We start from the raw sequence: 24,202 nt of genomic DNA, 5'->3' as shown, positions 1-24,202 counted from the left end.
TAGTTGTAGATGTAATATTTATTTATGTTGGCAAAATTACTACAGTGTTTTTTCCGACATATGGCCTCTTCGCTAAACTTTGTTAAAAACAACAATAAATTGCCCTGGCCAGTATTTCTCAAGGGTTAGAGCATCTGCCCGAGCACCAAAGGGTCGCAGGTTTGATTCCTGATCAAGGACATGTAGCTGGGTTTCAGGTTCAATCCTGATCCCGGCCCCGGTTGGGGTGGGTGCAGGAAGCAACGGGTCCATGCGTTTCTCTCACCTCTCTCTCTCTCTCTCTCTCTCTCTCTCTCTCTCCCTCTCTCTCTCCCTCTCTCCTCCCTCCCTTCCTCCCTTCCTCCCTCCCTTTCTCTCTAAAAATCAATAAACTATAATTTTTAACAAAACTTTTTTTTATTGATGTCAGAGAGAGGAAGGGTGGAGAGAGGGTTAGAAACATCAATAATGAGAGAGAATAATTGATTGTCTGCCTCCTGCATGCCCCTGTTGGGGATCTAGCCTGCAACCCGCAAATGAGCCCTGACAGGGAATTGATCTAGTGACCTCTTGGTGCATGGATTGATGCTCAGTCACTGAGCCACACCAGCCGGGCTAAACTATTCTTAAAAAACAGTGAATTAATAACAATAAAATAACTTGTTAATTTAATTATAAGCAAATCTTGGTTAAAAGCATATTATTTTTTTGTTAATCCTTGCCTGAGGATATTTTTCCATTGATTTTTAGAGAGAGTGGGAGAGACGGAGAGAGAGAGAGAAACAGCGATGTGAGAGAGAGACATCGATTGGTTGCCTCCTACACACGCCCTGACCAGGGCCAGGGATTGAGCCTGACGTGCCCTTGACCAGAATTGAACCTGGGACCCTTCAAAGGCCAATGCTCTATCCACTGAGCAAAACTGGCTAGGGCTAAACGTATTTTAAAAGAACAGGGTGTTAATTTTCACATGTGACATACGGACCGGACATTTTGTCCATTAAATCCAAAGTCTGGTAAATCAAGGTCTGCAAAATCGAGAGTTTACTGTATCAAATTTAGAACACCAGAAATTTGGAATCTAGTGATATTAGAAATAAGCTGAATAAATTGGAAATTATAAATGGCATATTCACAGATGATCAGTATGAAAAGTCCACTCAGAAAGTGAGTTTCTGGCAAGTTTTGTTCTTGCTTTGGCCAAAGTTGGCAGACCTTCGAACTTGGACTTCATTGGTCTTCAGAGTTCATCAGGGGTTTTCAGTCTTAGAAACTAAATACTCCCTTGCTGTGCAGGGGTGGGATTCAAACATTACCTACCTCTCTCAACTCTGAGAAGTTAGTAAGGGAAGAAGGAGAGCCAGGCCTATGGAGAAAATGCTGGAAGCAATCCCTCAGAGATGATCTCTTGAAGCAGCACTCTCCTGGAGAAATTTCTGTGAAGATGGAGATTATCCCCACCTGTGTTGGCCATACAATAGCCACTGGCTGCATGTGAACCCTTGGGATATGGCTGGTGGGACTGAGGAATGACTTTTTACAAAAATTAATACATGTTCTTAGGACAGTTTTAGGTTCACAGCAAAACTGAGTGAAAAGTAGAGAGAGTTCCCATATACCCCTTGTCCCCACATCCATATAACCTCCCCTACCAACGACATCCCCCACCACAGTGGTACACTTGTCACAATTGATGAACTGACATGTCATTATCACCCAGAGTCAATAGTTTGCATTGGGGTTAACTCCTATTGTTGTTGTACATTCTATGGAGAAATGAGTTTTAATCATATTTAATTGTAATTAATTAAAACTTACATAGCTCCTGGCCTGCGTGGCTCAGTGGTTGAGCATCGACCTATGAACCAGGAGGTTACAATTCGATTCCTGGCTGGGTTGCATGCCCAGATTGCGGGATCCATCCCCAGTGTGGGATGTGCAGGAAGCAGCCAATCAATGGTTCTCTCTCATCATTTATGTTTCTGTTTCTCTCTTCCTCTCTGAAGTCAATAAAAATGTATTTAAAAAAATAAAATAAAACTTACATAGCCACACGTGGTGAATGGCTGCTGGGTTGGGAAGCGTACCCTGGACTCTAGTGAGAGAGTCCCCAGGACAGTTGAGCACTGCCAAGCATGGTGGCCACATCAGTAGGGGGAGTCCCAGGCCACTCAGTCCAGACATGTGGGACCAAGCCTCTATTTTCAGCTGAGCAGGTGCAGAAGTGTCTGCTGTTATGGCCCCTGTAGACTCTGACACCCAGGCTGGAAACTGCACATATTTCCAAGATACCATTTCCCATGTTCTGTCAAAGGAAGTCCTAAGGCAGGTGGAGAGAAACCATTATTTTCAATATTCTGCCAACACCTTAGGCAGTGGTGACAGGAGCTGTGACTCTAGCAACAACGGCCGAAACAGTCATGACTGGTGAGGGCCCATTGATTATATTGGTTTTGGGTAACACCTTTTTTTCCTTTTGACCTGTGTGCCTAGCAGCTTCCTATAGTTACTAATCTTAGGTAACCTGACACTCCCGTTCTGTTTTTCCTGTACTTTTGTACTCAATCCCCTGTATCAAATATCCTCTGTTTGAAATATCTAGGTTGACTTCTCTTTTCCTCAGGGAACATGGACCTGATAAAGTACGCAGAATAGCTAAAAACCTCCATCACCCCCATCTGGACCACTGCTGCATCTTGTGAGATGGCCTACTCACTTCCATCCCTCTCTTCTCAGTCCACTTTGCCCACTGCATTCAGACTCACTGTTCTAGAACACAGATCTGATCAAATTCAAAACCCTCTGGCAGGCACGCCCTCGCCTTTCCATTCCCCTGCTTCCCCCACAAGCGTGCATCGCCTAAACTCATAAGGATCCCCACGAGACTCGCAACCAGGGGAGCAATGGGCAGCGCAGCTCATCCCAGGCTAACCCTCTGAACTTGTCTCCAAGGCCCCCTTTTCTTGGACTTTCCAGTGAGCTGACCATAGCCCCGCCCTGGCTCACTTCTTTCACTGTGACTTATTTCTCAGTGAGCCAAAGCAGCCTGCCTAGGCTCTCTTCTGTTGCTTCTTCTGACCTAAGCCCTTCCTGGTTTCAGTGTCCCCAGCTTTAACAAACGTACCCTCAAAATAAAAACAAATGAAAACCCTCTGGCAGCTTCCCATTGCTCTTTGCCCAGGGCCAAAGGAGCATGGTGAATCTTAGAACTTGGGGCTCAGAGAACAAGACAGTTTGAAGATGAGGCTGGATTACACATGCTTTTAATTCATTGCTCTTGGAAAAGGGTGTCTTGTAAGACCACGTATGATCTGGCCTCATCTTGAGACTTGTGCTGAGTTCCAGAGCCTCAGTCTCTCTGTGCTGCTTAGCTCCCTCTGCCTGCCATGTCCTCACTCCTACCTCTGTCACCCAATGTATGCTCCACCTTCAAGTGGCACAGCCTTGGAGTACTCTGTGCAACCCACTATCACTGCTTACAGTGGTCTGCTTCTCGTGTAGTTATTTGATGTCTTTCCCTCTTTTAGACCGGGGGTTCCCACAGCGGGAGTGGGACCAGTTGCCTCAGCAGATCTAGGAGTCAGAGTCAGAAACCAGTCTGTGTGAAGAAGCCCTCCGGGGGTTCTGATGGAGGCCAGGGCTAGACCCCCACTCTAGGCTGTTGAGGTGGGTAGAGCTTGTGTCTGCCTGGTCCAACATGGAGCACCTGTGCTGGGATGAGGGTTGCTCAAGGAGTATTTGATGGGGACAGAGTTGTTGAGTGAGACACAAAGCATGCTATAATCATCTGAATGGCGTGAGGTGCACCAACTCACTGAAGACACTGGAGCAGCAGTGCTTGAGACTCCAGAATGGAGCAGGTGCACAGGAAGCTGTGCCCCACCCCTGAGATCCCATGCCTTCTAGCTTGCCTGCCAGGCACCATCACAGGGGACCAGGTAAAGGGGGTCCAACTGGCCCTGAAGAAACCTTAGGCCACTGTGGTCAGCTGCCTGCTGGCCCTTCTTCCTCACCCTGTTAGTGGAAACCCGCCATAGATGAATGGGTGTCCATAGTGAATGGAAGGCAAAACGTTAAAACTTTTAACTTTCACGGCTAAATTACTTTTATTTTTTATTTTTTTTTTCAGTGTAAAATTTTTATATTTAGAATTAGGCAGCTGGACTCAGTTTAGATGATTCCAATTTTGTTGGCCACATCCAAAGCATCATAGGAGCCAGTCGAACATATGCCTTCTTCTCGCCATCAGGCCTGATCAGGGTGTTGACCTTGGCCACATCAATGTCATAGAGCTTCTTCACAGCCTGTTTGATCTGGTGCTTGTTGGCCTTGACATCCACAATGAACACAAGTGTATTATTGTCTTCTATCTTCTTCATGGCTGACTCGGTAGTTAGGGGGAACTTGATGATGGCATAGTGGTCAAGCTTGTTTCTCCTGGGTGCGCTCTTTCGAGGGTATTTAGGCTGCCTCCGGAGCCTTAGTGTCTTTGGCCGTCAGAAGGTGGGTGACGTGCGGATCTTTTTTTTGTGGCTGTGGACGCCTTTCAACACTGCTTTCTTTGCCTTCAAAGCCTTTGCTTTGGCTTCGGCTTTGGGAGGGGCAGGGGCTTCCTTCTTAGCTTTCGGCGCCATCTTCATAAAAAGGCACGGCTAAATTATTTAAAAAAAAAATCTTTATTGATTTCAGAGAGGAAGGGAGAGGGAAAGAAAGATAGACACATCAATGATGAGAGAGAATCACTCACTGGCTGCTTCCTGCACGTCCCCTACTGGGGATCAAGCCTACAACCCAGGCATGTGCCCTTGACCGTAATTGAAACTGGGACCCTTCAGTCCACAGGCTGACGCTCTATCCACTGAGCCAAACCAGTTAGGGATAAATTACTTTTTAAAATAAAGAGTATAGCCCTAGCCGAAACCGGTTTGGCTCAGTGGATAGAGCGTCGGCCTGCGGACTGAAGGGTCCCGGGTTCGATTCCGGTCAAGGGCATGTACCTTGGTTGTGGGCACATCCCCAGTGGGAGGTGTGCAGGAGGCAGCTGATCAATGTTTCTCTCTCATCGATGTTTCTAGCTCTCTATCCCTCTCCCTTCCTCTCTGTAAAATATCAATAAAATATATTAAAAAAAAAAAAAAGAGTATAGCCCTAGCTGTTTTGGCTCAATGATTAGAGCACTGGCCTCACACTGAAGGGTTTTGGGTTCGATTCCCATCAGGAGCATGTGCAGGCTCCATCCCCCGGCTGGTCCGCATGCAGGAGGCAACCAATCTCGTCTCCCCATCCCTTCCACTATCTCCTAAAAAAAAAAAAAAAAAATCAATGGAAAAATATCCTCTGGTGAGGATTAACAAAAAAACAAAAAAGAGGGTTTCTTGGGCCATTGCTAGCAAGGAAAAAGACCAGGTCCTGGGGCATGGAGTCTAAACCACCAGCAGCAGTGACAGGTGGAAAAAAAAAACACAAGTCCTGTGTCTTTGAGTAGGGGAGAAAATGTAAGTAGTGGGGGAAAATGTAAGTTGTTTTGAAAGAATTTATGTTGACTATAGATTAAGGAGGTGGGAGAAGGTGAGGCAAGCTAATTCTGAGATAGGTGCAGAGTCCCAGGTAGCAGTGGGCAAGTCCTGAAAGTTCACGTGTAAACAAACAAGTGCCAGGCTCCCGGGGTTTGAAGTTGCTGGCTATTCTTTTAGATAATGGTGGAAATAGCCACCTCGAATTACACACTCAGATGTGTAAGCAGTCTTGTTAGCTGCTCCCCAGCTGTTAACAGCCTTACTGTTCTGTTTCTCTCACTCTCCAGCCCCCTGTAATTTAATTTAGAACACCTCATAAATTTTCTTATCAGTGTTTAAATAAATAAATGCCTCTCCAGGAATGGTCCTCCAGCAAACATCAGGTAGGTGCTTGCTCCATGCTGAGCACAGTGTGAGGCACAGAGGTGAAACAACAGCAAACGTATTATCATTCCCTCTTTTCAGAAGGGGAGCCCACGGGCCAGAGAGGCGACTTAAGTGACTTGCCAAGGTCAGACAGCTAGAAAGTGGAGACTGGGAACTGACTCTAGGCATTGTGGCTGCTGCTGCAGCATAGATTGTGTCGCAACCCAGTTTTAGCCAAAGCCCTAAGGGGGTAGACTCAGATTCGAACACAGGCACACAGAGCTGTCCTAGGAAAAGGGCACCATGCGGGGCAGGGCGAGGGTCCCGACCCTCTGCTGGGTGGGCAACGGCCTCCCTATAAATGCGTTTGCCAGGCGCACGGGTAGGCGAACGGAATCCCTAGAAGAGGGCTCGGCATCGGCAAGAACCTGGAGAAATGAAGCGTGGTAAAGTCTGGCAGACGGCGGGGGTCTGTTAGGCACCGCAAACACCGGCTTAGGGTCCGCTGAACACGCCCGCTAGCCCGGCCCCGCGGTCCCAGTCAGTGCAGGGCGCGCTTGACCCCACCCTCGACCCCGCCCCTGTAGGCTCCGCTACGCGTGCGCGGCTTGGCTCCAGCCCCGCCCACTCTCGAACCCCGCTGCGCACGCACCTCCCCTCGCACAGTGCGCACGCGCGGCCCCTCCGCCGCCGCTTGGATCCCGGGTCCGTGGGAAGATGGCGGCGCCTCTTCTCCCGCTCTCTCAGCAGGTACGAGCCAGGCGGACTGGCGGGGGCGCGGCGCCGGGGCGCGAGGTGGGTGCCGCGGGGAGGCCGAGGCGCGGGGCTGTCGGGCTGAGCGGCGGCGGCTCCCGCTCTAGGGCCCTGGCGAAGGACGCGCGAGGGGGCGGGCTGTTTTGAAGGTGACAGGCCGGCCCGGGGCCTCCGGCACCCGCGCTACCCTGGACCGGGTGCGACCAGGCGGGGTACGGTGCGGGGTCCGGACCCGCCGCCCTCCGCCGTAGCTCCCAATCTGGGCGAGGCACCACGGCTTTGGACTCTCTCCCGGGAAGATGGGCGAGAGGAGCGAGCATCTCTGCCGGTGCTGCGGCCCCGGGACCCTTTGTCTCCTGCCCGCTCTCAGCGGCGGGGCGGAATGTCCCCGGCGGTGTGGACTGTGTCCCTGGTGGAGGGCAGAGCCCCACTGGAGCCAGGACCCGCCAGCAGTGGAATCCTGGACTCATCTCTCCCTCTCCTGGGAGCTTCTTCGGCCACCCCAGAGCCGCGAAAGGGGGATCGCAGGTTTCCGGGCGCCCACTGTGTCCGCAAGTCCGCTTGCTGCTCTTTCTAAGGGGCAGTAACAGTAGCGCGACACAGACGTGCAAAGAAGAGCCATGAACGAGCAGCCCTGCTCCCTAAAGGGTGGGACGTTCATTCATTTATCTATATACGTCCGATGTGCGTTGGTCCAGGTTCTGGGGACGCAGCAGTCACCCGGACAGACAAGGTCGCTGCTCTCCTAGAGGTGACACTTTCGTGGGAACTAGAAACTACCTGTGTCCTGCTGATAACAAACTGCCTTTATTTGCTGAATACCTGTGTTGTATTTGCTGTAGTACCATATTATAAGCACTTTGCCAGAATTAACCTAGCACAGCACCGGGATTAAGAGTGAGGACATAGGTTACATCATCTTGTGTTCAAATCTTGGCTTCAGCATTTATTCCTCTGAGTGTCCTTAGATGAAGCTCTTAGCCTCTTTACACCTCAGCCACCTCATTTGGAAACTAGGAATAAAAGAAATATTGAGATAATGTGAAGATTAAACATGTAAAGCCCTTAGAACAGTGCCTGGCACATCAAAGCACGCAGTGATTCTATAACTATCATTTAATTCTCTGGCAGATTTGGACATGTGGGACTAGAGACACAGCAATAAGAATGCCAAACCCTAGGAGAGCTGATAGGCAGGTTGACATGAGTGGTATGCTGATCCAAGGAGAGAGACATGCATACCTGCTAAATCTTGCAAGAACTAGCCTATTTGTAACTGTTACTAAACTGAAAGCATTAAAGGCCAGCGGTTACTAGTTAACAAGGTCTGTAACATAATGAAAATGCTCTGTAAACCAAGTGCCATACAGAAGTTGGGTATTAATAATAGCCAATTGCTACAGTTTAGGGTGTTAGGGTTGAAACTCGCTCAGGCTCATTTAATGAGAAAGGGCTTCTGCTTTTGGGGGAAATCTTTTTAAAAACTTCCTTTCAAATTTGCCACTAGCCTTAATGTGAACTTTGATGACGATAGCTAATGTTTATTGAGTGCCTTAGAGTTTATTAAGGGCTGTCTAACACGGTGATGCTTATCAGCATAACAAAGGGGATTCTTATTTTACTGCTGAAGGATTAGCTTTAGAGGAAGGCAGTGTGAAAACCTGAATCAGGTAAATCAGGTCATATAATTTCACATGTTTAGAATCTTTTCGAATAAAATCCCCGTACCTCCCCAGGAAGCCCTGCTGGTCCGGTGTCTGCCAGTTTCTCTCGCCTGCTCTGTCTGGCACCCACACTGCAATCATACTTCATACTTGCTGCTTTTCTGTTCTTCTGATAGTCAGACTCCCTTTCCTCAGGTTGTCCCCACAGGTAGTTCCTTCTCCCTGAAACACTCTTCCCTGTTTTTTCCCTTGATCTTCCAGTGCCTGGCTCCTTTCCTTCCTTCAGGTGGCAGCTTAAATGTCATTCTTCCCTTTGCTGGTCACCTGTCATAAGGCCTCTTGCTGCTGGGGGGTGGGCATGGGTTTGGGGGCATGGGATCAAGAAACCTGTGCCTGCTGTTATTTGGCGCCCAGTTTACTAGGGAGACAGATAGCACACAGACTCACACCTGTGGACTGTGATACATGCTGAGTGGTGGTGTGAGGAAGACCCACTACTAGGAGGGTGGGGTCTACTTATGACAAGTGCCATGAAGTAGGGACTTGCACTGCCCAAAGCTTTTCACAGATGGCTTTTCTTTATGTGTGGCATGGGGGCTGGTGGTGGGAGCAAAATTGAATGAGGAAGGGGGTGAGAGCGGCCGGGAAGGTCAATGGGGGAAAAAGGAGACTCATGTAATACTTTAAACAATAAAGAATTTAAATTAAAAAAAATTGAATGAGGAGTTATAAGAGACTGACAGCCTGGATCCTCTGACCTCTGCCAAGTTCAGGTCACTGATGGTGCTTTTTCCTGTTGCTTTCCCTTTATGTTTGTTGAATGAAGTCATGGCCAGGCTTTCTTCCTTTGGGTAATTATGTCAACATTTTTGTGCACCTGTTCTTAAGTGAAGCGCTGCACCAGGTGTTCCTACCAACCCAGGTGTGAGGCATAGCCCTTCCAGGCACCTCCAGTCTGGCTGATCACATGGTTCACAGATAATTACAGGGGAAGGGTAAATATGATTCCAGGATAACTTCTGGTTGAGGCAGTGGGGAGCCCCTGGAGTAGGAGGCTGTGACCTGGTTGAAATGTAGTGCACACTTGGAACATGGGTGGCCAGTTGAAGGTGAGTAAGGTGGTTAGCTAGTGGTTTTATAGAGTGGCGGTGTGTGTGTGTGTGTGTGTGTGTGTGTGTGTGTGTGTGTGCGCGCGCGCGTGCGCGTGCGCTTTGCCCATCAGCAGCTTTCCTGGTCTGCTCCTTACTCTCTGATATCTTTATGACATCTCCTTCCCTAAACCCTGAGTATAAATCTTGTCAGTTCTAAGAGTCTATAGTTCTTCCTCTAGGATCAATATCCTCCCCCCCCCCCATCAGCATCTTATCCTATCTAATAAAGAGGGAATATGCAAATTGACCATCACACCATAACAAAGATGGCTACGCCCACAGCAGAGGCAGAGTTCCCCTAACAAGCCTTAATGAGCAATCAGCAGCGTGGCGCTGGGCTGGGGGAGGGGACCTGAGGCTGCGCTCCCACCTGGTGGGGCTTGACAGGGGACCTCAGGCCATGCCCCCTGCCCTGGCGCCGGGCCGGGGTCCTCAGGTTGCACCCCCCGCCCCGGCGCCAGGCTGGGGGATCTCAGGCTGTGCCCCCTGTCCGGCAGGGCTTGACGGGGGACCTCAGGCTGCATCCCCTGCCTGGTGGAGCTTGACAGGGGACCTTAGGCCATGCCCCTCGCCTGGCAGGGCTTGATGGGGGACCTCAGGGCTCACTCCACGCCCCAGTGTCGGGCTGGGGGATCTCAGGGCGCGCCCCCCACCATGACGCCAGGCCAGGGGACCTGAGGCCGTGCCCCCTGCCATGCGGGCTTGACGGGGACCTCAGGCCGTGCACCCCACCCCGGCGCTGGGCCAGGGGACCTGAGGCTGCCCCCCCCGCCCCCCGCCCGGCTCAGGCTGGGGGACCTCAGGCCTCACTCCCTGCCCCAGCTCCGGGCCAGGCGACCTGAGGCTGCACACCCCACCTGGCAGGGCTTGACGGGGGTGGGGCCGGCCGGGTCTTGATCTAGCCCAATGTTTAGATTGTTGACTGGTTCTGGCTGGGTCTGGGTCTCACGTAATTTCAAGGCGCACATGGGTGGGTGGGGACTTGACTCTGGTTCCCGTGGTGTGCCCCAGACTCTGACAGGAGGAAGATTTTCATATACATTTTACTAATTTTCTTTCATCTCTGACACTTCTATTATAGAGAAAGGGCAAATAGCAATATTAAAGTATTTCCTTTAATTAATTCCCTTTTAATGTGCATGAATTTTGTGCACCGGGTCACTAGTTGATTTATGTTTGTCTCTGCACAGCTTTCCTTAGCCTCACCCACACCAGAAACACACCTGTGTTACCCCTTTGTACCATGTGCTTTCATAGGTTACTGGCCACCTTGCCATTCTTTTTTTTTTTAAGCAACAAAGAAATTTATTACAGTTTGATTTATGAGGAAAAATTGGAATAATACAAAAATATAAAAAAAATATTCACCTACATGATGAAATTACCACATAGCTGTTAAATTATATTTAAAAGAATATTTTTTAAAATAAAAAAAATTATTGAGGATTTAGCTCAGAGGAAAAGCAAATTATAAGACTGCTTGTATGGTGTAATTTAATTTTTAATATGTAACTATTTTAAAAGATTAGATGATACAGCGGACACTGCAACACAAGCATAATGGTTACATCTGGTTGGTGGAATTACGGGTGATTTATTTTTTATTTTCTTAAAAAAATTTTATTTATTTCAGAAAGGGATAGAGAGAAAGAGATAGTCATCAATGATGAGAGAGAATCTTAGACCAGCTGCCTCCTGCATGTCTCCTACTGGGGATCAAGCCTGCAACCTGGGCATGTGCCCTTGACCAGAATCGAACCCTGGACCCTTCAGTCTTTAGGCCAACGTTCTATCCACTGAGCCAAACCAGCTAGGGTGAATTATGGGTGATTTTAGAGTTTTATTTCATTTAGAGACATCTTGCCATTCTTAACCCCAGTGGACATCATTGGGGCTAGTCTTTCTCAAAACACTTGTCACTGTAGCCCACCAAAGGACTTTCACACTCTCGTTTCTACCCCCAAATGTCAGCCTTCTCTGCCTGTATCCTTTCTTTCTGTGTGCTCCGTCTTTGGCATGGTCTCTGGCATGTTCGTGCATTACACTCTAAACCTGTCTTCCACTTTCTTCTGGAGTCCAGCCTCCTGTTTTTCCTTTGTCCCTGCCAGCCTGCTGGACTCTGGAACCAGTTACCTCCTTACTACACCCACAAGTACATGCACTGGGGCTGTTCCCCTTCCTGCTGAGCCTCCTAGTTCATTCCACATTACTGTGGGATTCATCTTCAAAAACGCATCCTCAACCACTTGCCTGGTCCAGAAACCTCTATCGGCTCCCATTCCTCTCCCCTTCAGTATGTCCAGCTTGATTGCTCCTGGCCTGGCATTCCCATGCCCTCTGCTCCTGCTCCACCTGACCTTGTAGGCTTGTTCTCCACTCTTCCATCATCTCCACGCAACCCCCTTTCTCTTCCCAGTGCCCCCTTCAACCCCATGCTGTGACCTCCTGCAGCATGCTGCCTGCTCAGCTGCTTTTAGAGGCCTCCTTGCTGTTGTTTTCCTTCAGCCCCACCTGAGCAGAAGCTCTCCCTCCTGTCCCTCCTGTGAGTCCCTTGTGTTGCTTCTGGACCTAGGAAGTACATGGTAACTGGAGGAAAGCATTGGTCTCATTGGTGAGGAGAGACTTCCCTTTGCTCAAGGAGTTCCACCCCCACCCTTACCCCCTTTGTCATGTGCTTACTTTCCCATTTTGCAAATGGGAAACAGACCCACAGAGATTGCAATAATCTGTAGCTGGTGGGTGCAGAGCTGGGGTTGACCCACATTCATCTGCCTGTAGAACCCTGCTCTTTCCACTCTTCCAGGCAGCCTGCTGGGCACCCCGCCCAGACAACACCCGGCCAGTGTGTCTGGAATGAATGCTGATAGCTTGGGACACTTGTTTGTCCTTTCATTTTTTTTTTTTCTCTCTCTCTCTCTCTCTAAAATATCTGCTGTCTCACTATCTTACTAGAATGCTAATGGTGATGCCATATAAATTGGTGGGCAGAGAGCCCGGTTTGAGAGTAAAGTTTGGCCCCTCCCTGTAAGATGCAGAATTCCTTGGCTGTCTCTCTGTCTGACAGACCTGCATTGGCCTGTTTTGTTTTGTTTTTGTCCACTAACTAGCTCCCAGTCAAGCAAGAACATATAAGTTTCTCCCCCCTCTGCCCCGATTTTGAACTTTAAAGCAAGTTTCCCACGCCTCGTTCTTAACCTCAATCAGCTGATCTGAGAAGTGGAGTGACTATCTTGGATCAGATGGTACCCTAGAGCTTAGTGTCCACTTTCTGATGTCCCAGGCTGTGCCACATTACTGTGCCAACAGACAGACACAACACTACCACCCAGGTGAGAGGCATTTCATCAGTCCCGCTCCTGGGGGTGCTCTCAGGTTCTCACTACCTTGACCTGACCTGAGTGGCCAGCGTCCATGCATAAAACTACTACATATTCTCCCTCGAAGAAGACTGTAAGCTCCATTATCATTTGAGGTCTCTTCAGGGTGCCTGTATTTCAGTGTTAGGGTCCCCAGATATTCTTTCAGTGCCCTTAGTTGTGCAGTATTTTCTGCACCTCAGTTTCCCCATCTGCAAATTGGTAATAACTTCAGTTTTATATATCTGCCTCAGAGCAGTGGAGTGTCAGGACCCTGATGGGTATGCTGTCAATGTGTTTATTTGTGTAGTGAGCCCTTCTTCCAGCAAGTATTTACTGGGCACCTTCTCTTTGCTGGGTGCTTTCTGGGCAGTGGGATGTAGTAGGGAGCGTGAAGACAATCCTGCCCCATAGAGCCAGGATTCTAAGGAGGGAGGCACAGCATAAGGAAATGAACAGGTACCTACAGAGTCTGTCCCATGGCAATGGGATCATGCTGTGAGAACTATGAAGCAAGACCCCATACATGAGGTCTGGAAAGGTCTCACTACGAAGGTGCCAAGGACTGAGCAGAAAAGGAGTTTTGGATTACTCAGTTTATCCTCCCAGTTAGTCTGGTTGGTTTTATCCTCACTTTATAAAGGGTAAACTGAGGCCAATAGGCATTATGACACTTGTGAAAGGTCACATCCAGCAAGCTCTGCTTACACTGCTCTTCTGACTCAGGTCTGGGCTCTGCATTGCGCTGTAGTTTTGTCTTTTTTGATAAAAAAAAAAAAGTTATTTTTAAGCTGCTAAGCGTTATAACAGTGTGAGATCTCATTTGTTTTTATTTATTTACTAGAGGCCTGGTGCACGAAATTCGTGCCCAGCCTGCACCCTCTTCAATCTGGGACTCCTTGGGGGAGTCCCAGATTGAAGAGGGACTCCCAGCCTGCACCCTCTTCAATCTGGGACTCTTTGGGGGATGTCCGACTGCCGGTTTAGGCCCGATCCAGGATCGGGCCTAAACTGGCAGTCAGACATCCCTTTCACAATCCTGCATCGCTGGCTCCTAATCGCTTACCTGCCTGGTTGCCCCTAACTGCCTCCCCCCACCCCCCGCTGGCCTGATCGCCCCTCACTGCCTCTGCATGCCGGCCTGATTGCCCCTAACTGCCCCCCCCCCCGCCAGCCTGGTCGCCCCCAGCTGCCCCCTCCCTGCTGGCCTGGTTGCTCCTAACTGCCCCCCCCCCACCAGCCTGGTATCCCCTTACTGCCCCCCCTGCCGGCCTGGTTGCCTCTGCTGGCCTGGTTGCCCCTAACTGCCCCTCCCACCAGCCTAGTCGCCCCTCACTGCCCCCCCTGCCAGCCTAATTGCCCCTAACTGCCTTCCCTGCCGGCCTGGTTGCCCCCAACTGCCCCCCCTGCCAGCCTAGTCGCCCCTCACTGCCCCCCCTGCCAGCCTAATTGCCCCTAACTGCCCCCTCTGCCAGCCTGGTCACCCCCAACTGCACCCACCCACCTGCTGGCCTGGTTGTCCCTAACTGCCCCCCCCCCCGCCCCCCCATCCCCGCCGGCCTGGTTGCCTCTTACTGCCCCCCTCTGCTAGCCTGGTTGCCCCTAACTGCCCCCTCCACTCTGCCGGCCTGGTTGCCCCCAGCTGCTCCCCCTGCCACCCTGGTCACCCCATGCAGCCTGCTGTTCATTCATTTGGTCATCCCTCACTAACCCCCGTGCCGGCCTGGTTGCCCCACACAGCCTGCTTGTTCAGTCGTTTGGTTGTCCCTCACTAACCCCCCTGCCAGCCTGGTCGTAGGCAGTCATCTTGTGAGGGCATGAGGGTCAATTTGCATATTACCGCTTTATTATATAGGATTGTTATTATTTTGACTTCAGAGAGAGGAAGGGAGAGAGAGACATCATTGCCTCCTGCACATACCCCGACTGGGGATCAAACCCACAACCTGGGTATGCATCCTGATCGCTTCCTTCTTGCCCTGCCCTCCTGTTCCCCCTTTTGTGTAGCTGAGTGCATGTTCAGGTCACCTTCTCATGTGCACATTTGCCAAGGTCGCCTTCAGGGTGGCTTCTCAGCAAGGCATGCACTGACCCTGTCATCTTATCTTATCTACCCTTCCTGCCTGGCTGAAATGGTGCTGAGTGACCCAGAGTCCCTGCCTGCCCCTCTGTCCTGGAACTTGGCTTACCCATCCCTGACCTTTGCCCAGACTCTGGAGCCATGGCTGTGTCTCCTGCTGTTGTGCCCCTCAGCACCCTGCTCTGTAGCCACGGGCTCACTCTGCCTACCTGTCTCCTCTTCCTGAGCCTCAGAGCGCCATCCCACACACTTTTGTGTCATCCATGCCTCCTCAGTGTGAACTCATTGTGTTTGTTGAATGAGGGAATGAATGAATGAATGAATCTACAAGGTTGAGAACTGGTGAATCCAAGGGCAGATACCCTGTTAGGAAGTTTTCTGTGAAGGGTAGGGACAGGCGGTAGCTTGAGGTAGAACTGGGATGGGGACATTTATGAGACTAGCACAAAGTTTTCACATGGAGCTGGAGGAAGGAGAGTGACCAAGGAGAGAACAGGACTCAAAACAGCCAGTGTTTGACCAGCGCTTACTCTGAGTCAGTCTCCTGTGATGGAGATGCTCATCCTCATTTTCCAAATGAAGAAACCAAGGCACCAAGAGGCTGTTCACCCTCCCCAGGGTTGCATAAAGTTTCCAGGGTTAGGGTAGGACTCGAGGTCACATTGTCTGGTGGTGCTGATGACCTCGGTGTCCTGCATTTGCATTAGGACAGTGTGTCAGGGTGACCTCTGTTTCTTCCTCACTTTCTATTCTGGTAGATGGGCTGAGAGAGATGGTTTCCCAGGAGCACCGAAGCTTTCACACCTTGATTCTGTGTTCCTGTTCCTTCCTGACATTCAGCCTCTCCAAATGACTCTTGGCCCTGAACTCCTTCCAGCTGTCTTGTTTATCATGACATTTCATTGCTCGTCTAAACTTTCAGCTGTGGTTCTTTTACTCCTTGGTTCTCCTTGGGGGACTGCAGGTCTTACTCACCCAACCCCCCTGTCATGTCCACACCTCAAGCCCTGAATTCAGCATGGGTCAGACAGAGTCCTGTGCTGAATGGCGGGCACAGGTCCTCAGCTTGTCCCTTGTCATGGGGTCATTTCGGTCCCTAGGGAGAGTTGTGTATCTCCCTTTAGATCCCTCTTGTGCTTCTCCCTTTCCCTTTTTTTGACCTATTTACAAAAGCAATGTGTGCTTGGAACCCTGGAGAGCTCAGAAAGCCATGAGGAGGCAGCGGTTTACCAGTCCGAATCCCTGATAGTACATGGTGTCTCTCCAGCCACATTTAGATTCACATGGATTTGATTACTTTGTGCTTACCAGCCAGGTCTCAACTGTGGAGCTGGTTTGGGCCCTCCTTCTCACTTAGCAAATGTCTGACGATCATAACACACTCATACATGTTCTGCTCATACTGTTTTTACTGCCATGTGGTTTTCTGTTCAGTGGAGACACAACAATTCTTTATTATCTTTACCAGTCCTTAGAGGTTTTCAGCCCTTCACTGTCACCTGCAGTCACACCTCTAAGCTGGACGAACTGATGAAACTCTCTTGCCCTTCCCTCTTCTGCATAGCTGATCACTCTTCAGGACAAGTCCTTACAGTATTGGGAGAGCATATGTACACATGTGTGTATGTGTGTGTGTGTGCGTGCGCGCACATGTGTATATTTTAAAGAAATGCTAGTTTTTATTGTTTGACAGAAGCATGATCCAGCTGGTGATAAAGCTGCTCTTTGTTTATCATATTTGACTGAGAAGCAGCTTGTACCTTAGGATCCTTGCCAGAGTAGAAACTCATCAGATGTTGGTCTTTTTATGTAAAAGTTTAAACAATAAAAGTCGCAGGAAGAGTTTAATGAGCTCCCATGTACCCACCACCCATTTACCATTGAGGCCAAAATTTTGCAAATCTCTTTCACCCGGCTACCATCTCCTGATCTTCCCATATTCACTTTTATTTCCAAGTGTGTTTTTTTTTTTAATTTTAGAAATCATATTTCAATATGCATCTTTAACAGTTAAGACCGTTTTTCTTTAAAAACAAAAGCACCCACTTTGTGTAGTTTCCTGTTTTTTTTGATAAAGAAGTTATTGTTGTGTCACACCTTACACAATATTTCTTAGTACTGTCTGATACCCAGTCCAGATTCAATTTTCCTGATTGTCTAAAAATGGAACTTTGCATTTGGTTGAGGTCCCCTAAGTCCTTTTTTTAAAAAAATTTTTAAAATTTTGAGATGATTGTAGATTCACATACAGTAGCAAAAAATAATGCAGACATCTTGTGTATTCTTTTTTTTTTAAAAAAGTACATTTTTATTGACTTTTAGAGACAGAGGAAGGGAGAGGGACAGAAAGATAGAAACATTGATGAGAAACATCATCCATCAACACGACCCCTACTGGGGGTAGAGCTCACATGTGCCCTGACCAGGAATTGAACCATGGCCTCTTTGTTCCTGGGTTGATGCTCAACCACTTTGCCACACTGTCCAGGCTATCCTGTGTATTCTTAACCCACTTTCCTCTGGTGATAATGTCTTGGAGATCTATAGTACACCATCGCAACCAAAACATGGACATTACTCTTGTCAGATGCAGAACAGTTCCATTCCCACGGGAATCCTGAATTGCCCTTTTTTATTTAAAACAAATGTTTTTATTGATTTTAGAGGGAAAGGAAGGGAGAGGGAGAGAGACAGAGTAACATCAGTGAGAGAAGAGAAACATTCATTGGCTGCTTCCCACATGCCCCCTACTGGGGATGGTGTCCACAACCTAGGCATATGCCTTGACCAGTAATTGAACCAGTGATCTCTCAGTGCATGGGATGACATTCAACCAACTGAGCCACACTGGCCAAGGCCCTAGTTACCCATGTATAGCCACTCCCACTCCCCCCCCCTTTCCTTAACCCCTGGCAGTCACTAATCTGTTCATTTCTATGATTTCAGCATTTTTTTAAAAAATGAAGTGCCCCAGATGGGAAAACACTTATTTTTAAAATATATTTTTTATTGATTTCAGAGAGGAAGGGAGAGAGAGAGAGAGAGAGAGAGAGAGAGAGAGAGAGAGGAACATCAATGATGAGCCATCGATCGGCTGCCTCCTGCACACCCCACACTGGGGATCGAGCCCACAACCTGGATATATGCCCTGACCAGGAATCGAACTCTGACCTCCTGGTTGATAGGTCAGTGCTCACTCACTGAGCTATGCTGGCCAGGCTGATTTCAGCATTTTAATAATGTTATATAATGGAATTATTCAGTATGTAACCTTAGGAGATTAGCCTTTCCAATCAGCATAATCCTCTGCAGATTCTTCCAGATTTTTGCATGTATCAGCAATTAGTTTCTTTTCATTGCCAAGCAGTATTCCATGGAACCATAATTCATTTAACCAATCCCAGGATATTGGGGGTGTTTTCAGTTTTGGGTGATGATGAATAAAGCTGCACTAAACATTTGAGTACAGCATGTTATGTGAAGCTAAGTCTTCATGTCTCTGGATGAGTACCCAAAACAGTTGCTGGGTTATGTGGTAGTTGTGTGTTTAATTTTTATTTATTTGTTTGTTTTAAGAAATGGCAAAGTTGTTTTCCAGAGTAGCTGTACATTTTATCATTTCTTCTGACAATGTATGAGCAATCCAGTTTCTCTGCCTGCTCACTGGTGTTGCTATTTTAGCCATTCCCTAATAGTGTGTGCTGGTATCTCACTGTGGCTTTAATTTTCATTTTCCTGATGGCTGACAATATGGTGGCCATCTTTTCTGTGCTTTTTTGCCATCTGTATATTCTCTTTGGTGTCTTTTGCTCATGCTCTCATTGGACTGTTTGGATTTTTGCTTTTGAGTTTTGAGTGAGTGAGTTGTTTATATATTTCAGATACTAGTCCTTTGTCAGATATGTGATTTGCAAGCATTTTCTCCCAGTCCATAGCTTGTCTTTTTATCCTCTTATCAGGATCTTTCGCAGAGCAAGCATTTTTTAGTTTTGATGAGATTCAGTTTATCAGTTTTTCCTCTGATGAAATAGGCTTTTGGTGTCAAGTATAAGAACTCTCTTCCCAGCTTCTGATCCTGAATATCTTCACCTATATTTTTTTCCTAAAAGTTTTATTTATAGTTTTACATTTAAGTCTGTGATCCATTTGGAGTTAATTTTTTTTAAAATATATTTTTTTTATTGATTTCAGAGAGGAAGGGAGAGAGAGAAACATTAATGATGCGACAAACTCACTGATCAGCTGCTTCCTGCATACCCCACACACAGGATCTAGCCTGCAACTCAGAAGCCTGCAACCGGAATCGAACCGGGGACCCTTCAGTCCATAGGCTGACGCTCTATCCACTGAGCCAAACTGGCTAGGGCCATTTGGAGTTAATCTATACTAATAAAAGGATAATATGCTAATTATACCGGGAGACCTTCTGGGAGACCTTCCGGACGTCCTTCTGGACAAAGCCATGGTGGCAGGGCTGAAGGCAGAGGCGGTTAGGGACGATCAGGCCAGCAGGGGAGGGCAGTTGGGGGCGAGCAGGCCGGCAGGGGGTGGCAGTTGGCAGTGAGCAGACCGGCGGGGGGGCAGTTGGGGGCGAGCAGGCCGGCGGGGGGGCAGTTGGGGGTGATCAGGCCGGTGGGGGGGGCAGTTGGGGCGATCAGGTTGGGGGGGCAGTTGGGGGGCAATCAGGCCAGAATGGGGGACAGTTGGGGGTGATCAGGCTGGCAGGCAGAGTGGTTAGGGGCGATCAGGCAGGCAGGCAGGTGAGCGGTTAGGAGCCAGTGGTCCAGATTGCGAGAAGGATGTCTGACTGCTGGTTTAGGCTCGATCCCTGTGGCCCAATCGGGCCTAAACCAGCAGTCGGACATCCCCCGTGGGGTCCCAGATTGGAGAGGGTGCAGGCCAGGCTGAAGGACACCCCCCCCTCTGTGGATAAATTTCGTGCACCGGGCCACTAGTTTTTATTTTTATTTTTTATTTTATTTTTTTAAAATATATTTTATTGATTTTTTTTACAGAGAGGAAGGGAGAGGGATAGAGAGTTAGAAACATCGATAAGAGAGAAACATCGATCAGCTGCCTCCTGCACACCCCCGACTGGGGATGTGCCCGCAACCAAGGTACGTGCCCTTAGCCTGAATCGAACCTGGGACCCTTCAGTCTGCAGGCCGATGCTCTATCCACTGAGCCAAACTGGTCAGGGCAACCACTAGTTTTTATATAAAGTGTGAGACTTATGTCGAGTTCCATTTTCTTCCTCTGGCTGGATGTCCAGTTGCTCCAGCACCATTTGTTGAGCAGGACTCTTTCCTCCCGGATGGCTTTTACATCTTTGTCAGAAGTAGGCACATCTGTGTGGGTCTGTTTCTGGGCTTTCCATTCTGTTCTATGGCTCTGTGTGTCCATCTATCCATTAGTGCCACACTTAAAAAATTTTTTTTTTCAAAAATTCATTTTAGATAGGAAGAGAGAGGGAGAAAGAGATAGAAACATCAATGATGAGAATCATTAATTGGCTGCCTCCTGTCCGCCACTGGGGATTGAGACCACAACTTGGGCATGTGTCCTGACCAGGAATTGACCATGACTTCCTAGTTCATAGGTCGATGCTCAAGCACTGAGCCACACAGGCCAGGCCACACTGTTTTGAATATTATAGCTTTATAGCAAGCCTTGGAATCAAGTAGAGTGATTCCTCCTACTTTATTCTTCTTTTTCAGAGTTGTTTTATTCATCTTAGTTTCTTTGCCTTTCTATTTACATTTTATTTTTTAAAAATATTTTTTTATCGATTTCTAGAGCAAGAGAAAGGGAGAGAGAGAGAAAAATTGCTTCTAACATGCCCCCTCACCAGGGATTGTGCCCACAACCTGGGCATGTGCCCTGATCAAGAATCAAACCAGTAACCTTTTGGTGCACGGGAAGACACCCAGCCAACTGAACCACACAGGCCAGTGCTCTATTTACATTTTAGAGTAATCCTTTGGGGTGATGGGTACACCATGCAGTGTGCAGATGATGTTTTATTGAGCTGTATACTTGAAACTTGTATGATTTTGTGAACCAATGCCACCTCAATAAATTTATTTTTTTAAAAAAGAATAATATTATTGGTGTCTACAAAGAATCTTCCTTGAGTTTGGTAGGAATTGAAGTAAACCTGCATAACAGAGGTGACACATTTTTCACATGTTGTTGCATTGACCTTCAGAAAGGCTGGTCAGTTTATCTTTCTACCAGCATGGCACAAGACATGTTTCCATTTTGGCCAGCCCTGCAGATAACCTTTCTATGACTGCCAACCTGATGGCAAACACTGACATTTTCTTCTAATTTTGCAATACATAAATTGAACATTTTCCCCTAACTTTGCTGCCTCTCTTCTTTCTGAATTGTCTTTCTCTTACCCTTTGTTCATTTTTAAAATTGGGATATCTGTCTTTTTCCTTGAGCTTTATAAAAGCTCTTCCTCACATTCAAGTTCTTCTCCTCTTGGTAATGCTTACCTTAGCTGTGGTTTAGGAACCTCTGATCGGGCAATCAGAGGGAGCTGTCAGTTCTAGAAAGATTTGGGATGCCCCAGTGTTTCTTGACAAATTTTGAGAGATAGTGAATTAAGTTCCAGTTTTCTCACCTGCAGAATGTGGCTGGGCATACAGCCTAGATAATGGTTGTGCAAGCAACAAGGGTAACTATCCCTATGTGGAAGGCAAAAATGCAAAGATTATCAAGAAGTACTTATTCAGGCCCTGGTTTTTTGCATCATTATTTGGTTTTCCACAGAGGAACTCATACCAGCATGTCTTTTGGTGTTATGTGCCCAACTTCCTGCAAAACTTGGCAATAGCACATTGAAACACAGCCCTGATGGGGTCTCCGTTTTCCTGGGGAAATGGCAGGCTGTGCTGGTTTTCGAGTCAGGGTTTATATATGCTCAAGTTGTGTCCTGCACTTTGACCTTGTCTGTTGAATAAAATGCACCATCATGTGATCTGTGCATTTTGCCAGGTGAGTATGTGCAGGAGGCCATGCTGTGGCCCAGTACTTGGCTCTGTCATGTTTGGGTGGTTTTTTGCAGGAGACAGACACACTAGCTTAGGGCTACATGCCTGGGTGGTTCTCTGGTTCCATCACTCATTGGCTCTGTGACCCTGAGTCTCCCCACCTGTTAGTTGGGGGCTATAATACTACCTGCCCATAGTGTTATTGGGGAGGATTAAATGAGATGCAGGATAGAAAACCGTGAGTGCTCAATAAATGTGATCCACTATTCATCAATACAAAAATTACAGATACTTTTCTAAAAGTTGTATAATGAAAACTAATTTGCTTTAGAAAGAAATGTCATCTTTGAACTAAGCAAGGTCAGGGATCATTGGCATGTGAGCACGTACTTCCAGCAGACTGCGAATTCTCCTGGCTCCAGGCGTAAAGATTTAGGAATCCTGCCATGGATGAAAGTGAGGATCAGAGCTGGGTAGACTCAATTCTGGGGGCATTAGGTGTCAGGAGGGTCTTTCCTTCAAAATGTTTCTGCTGTGCCCTCATCTCAAGCTAGTTTTATGCAGCATTAAAATCGCATGAGCTCACCTAACTGTGGTGTTTTAAAGCCCTCTCAACAGAAGGATGTGAAATCTCTGATGTGCCCTCTCCTGTCCCCCCAATTGTAAATTGCATCTGGGCTGGAGGAAGTTTTTATGTTCTCTCTCTTAGTATTTTATTTTTTAAAAATATTTTTATTGACTTCAGAGAGGAAGGGAGAGGGATAGAGAGATAGAAACATCAATGATAAGAGAGAATCATTGATTGGCTGCCTCCTGCACACCCCACATTAGGAATCGAGCCCGCAACCCAAGCATGTGCCCTGACCCTGGAATCTGGGAATCGAACCGTGACCTCTTGGTTCATAGGTCGAAGTTCAACCATTGAGCCATGCTGGCCAGGCTCTCTTAGTATTTTAAAACAAAGCCCTAGCTGGTTTGGCTCAGAGGATAGAGCGTCGGCCTGCGGACTGAAGGGTCCCGGTTCAATTCCAGTCAAGGGCACATACGTCAGTTGCAGATTCCCCTGCCCTGGTCGGGATGTGTGCAGGAGGCAACCAGTCTATGTGTTTCTCTCACATCAATGTTTCTCTCTGTCTCTCCCTTTTCCTTCCACTCTCTCAGTGGAAAATTATCCTCGGGTGAGGATTAACAAACAAACAAACAAACAAACAATAAATAAATAAAACATGAAGGTAGGCTCAGTGGTTTGAGCATTGACCCTCAGACTGAAAGGTTGCCGGTTCAATTCCGGTCAAGTTGCACATACCTCGGTTGCAGGCTTGGTCCCCAGCCCCATTTTGGGCACATGTAGGAGGCAACCAATTGATGTATCTCTCTCACATTGATGTTTCTCTCTTTCTGTCTCTCCCCCTCCCTTCCACTTTCTCTAAAAATCAATGGAGCCCTGGCTGGCATTGCTCAGTGGTTAGAGCATTGGCCTGTGCACCAGAGTGTTTCGGGTTGGAATCCTGGTCAAGGGCAGTTACCTGTGTTGCCGGTTCAAACTCCACCTCCGGTCAGGGCGTGTGTAGGAGGCAACCAATCGATGGTGTCTCTCTCACATCGATGTTTCTCTCTCCTCTTTCTCTCTCTCTCTCCCTCTCCTCCCTCCCTTCCACTCTATAAAAATCAATAGAAAAAATATCCTTAGTTGAGGATTAAAAAAAAATCAATGGAAAAAGATTTCCTGTGGTTAGGATTAACAATAAAAAAAAAAAAAAACCACAATAAAACAAACAAACAAAAAAAGTAAAACATGAAGGGAGCTTCCAGTCAAGATGGTGGCATAGGTAAACATGATCCTCAGAATCTCCCACAACCACATCATAAATACAACTAAGCTACAGAATAATCCTCAGAACAGCCTGCAATTTACCTGCATAGAAGTCCTATAACTAAGGATATAAAGTAGAAGCCACATTGAAACTAGTAGGAGGGGTAGAGATGATGAACAGGCTGGTCTATATCCATGTGTGGTAGTTAAAAATCAGGAGGGATATCTCAGCTGTGGAAGTTTCCCTGAGGAGTCAGGGGTCCCGGCTCCAAACCAGCCCCCCCCCACACCAGCCCAGGGAAGAGAAATCCCCATAACTTCTGGTTGTAAAAACCAGCAGAGATTGTGGCAAGTGAGATGGAGGGCTCTTGGAGTCCCTGGTGTTTCTCTTAAAAGACTTGCACAAATTTACTCAGACTCACTCTGAGCTCCAGAGCTGGGGCAGCAGTTCAAAAGCTGCCAGGGATATATGGAGAGGGACTGAATTGTTTGGCAGCAGGTTGAGAGCTGTAGGGGCAGCTTT

At 47.9% G+C, this 24,202-nt stretch overlaps 1 protein-coding gene and 1 pseudogene across 7 annotated transcripts in view; one reads left to right on the top strand and one right to left on the bottom strand.

The window, feature by feature from the left end:
- Positions 1–4,149: 4,149 nt before the first annotated feature.
- LOC308252290 (large ribosomal subunit protein uL23-like) lies at positions 4,150–4,619 on the bottom strand (annotated as a pseudogene). The gene has a single exon. The product of its transcript is annotated as a large ribosomal subunit protein uL23-like (transcript).
- A 1,887-nt stretch (positions 4,620–6,506) lies between these two features.
- EPS15L1 (epidermal growth factor receptor pathway substrate 15 like 1) overlaps positions 6,507–24,202 on the top strand; it is a 113,107-nt gene continuing 95,411 nt past the window's right edge. For 5 of the 6 annotated variants that reach the window (XR_013960785.1, XM_080671865.1, XM_080671864.1 and 2 more), the window contains exon 1: positions 6,507–6,611. Coding sequence is in view for 5 of the 6 variants with exons in the window: in XM_080671865.1 (XP_080527991.1) it covers positions 6,579–6,611 (33 nt within the window). In the remaining variant the exon portion in view is untranslated. The remainder of the gene's footprint in view (positions 6,612–24,202) is intronic. The other variant, XM_080671863.1, reaches the window with a different exon arrangement.

Source organism: Plecotus auritus (assembly GCF_963455305.1).
Source record: "Plecotus auritus genome assembly, chromosome: 6".
NCBI classification, from domain to species: domain Eukaryota; kingdom Metazoa; phylum Chordata; class Mammalia; order Chiroptera; family Vespertilionidae; genus Plecotus; species Plecotus auritus.
The sequence above is the reverse complement of the archived record's forward strand: the minus strand, read 5'-3'. Positions and strand labels throughout refer to the sequence as shown.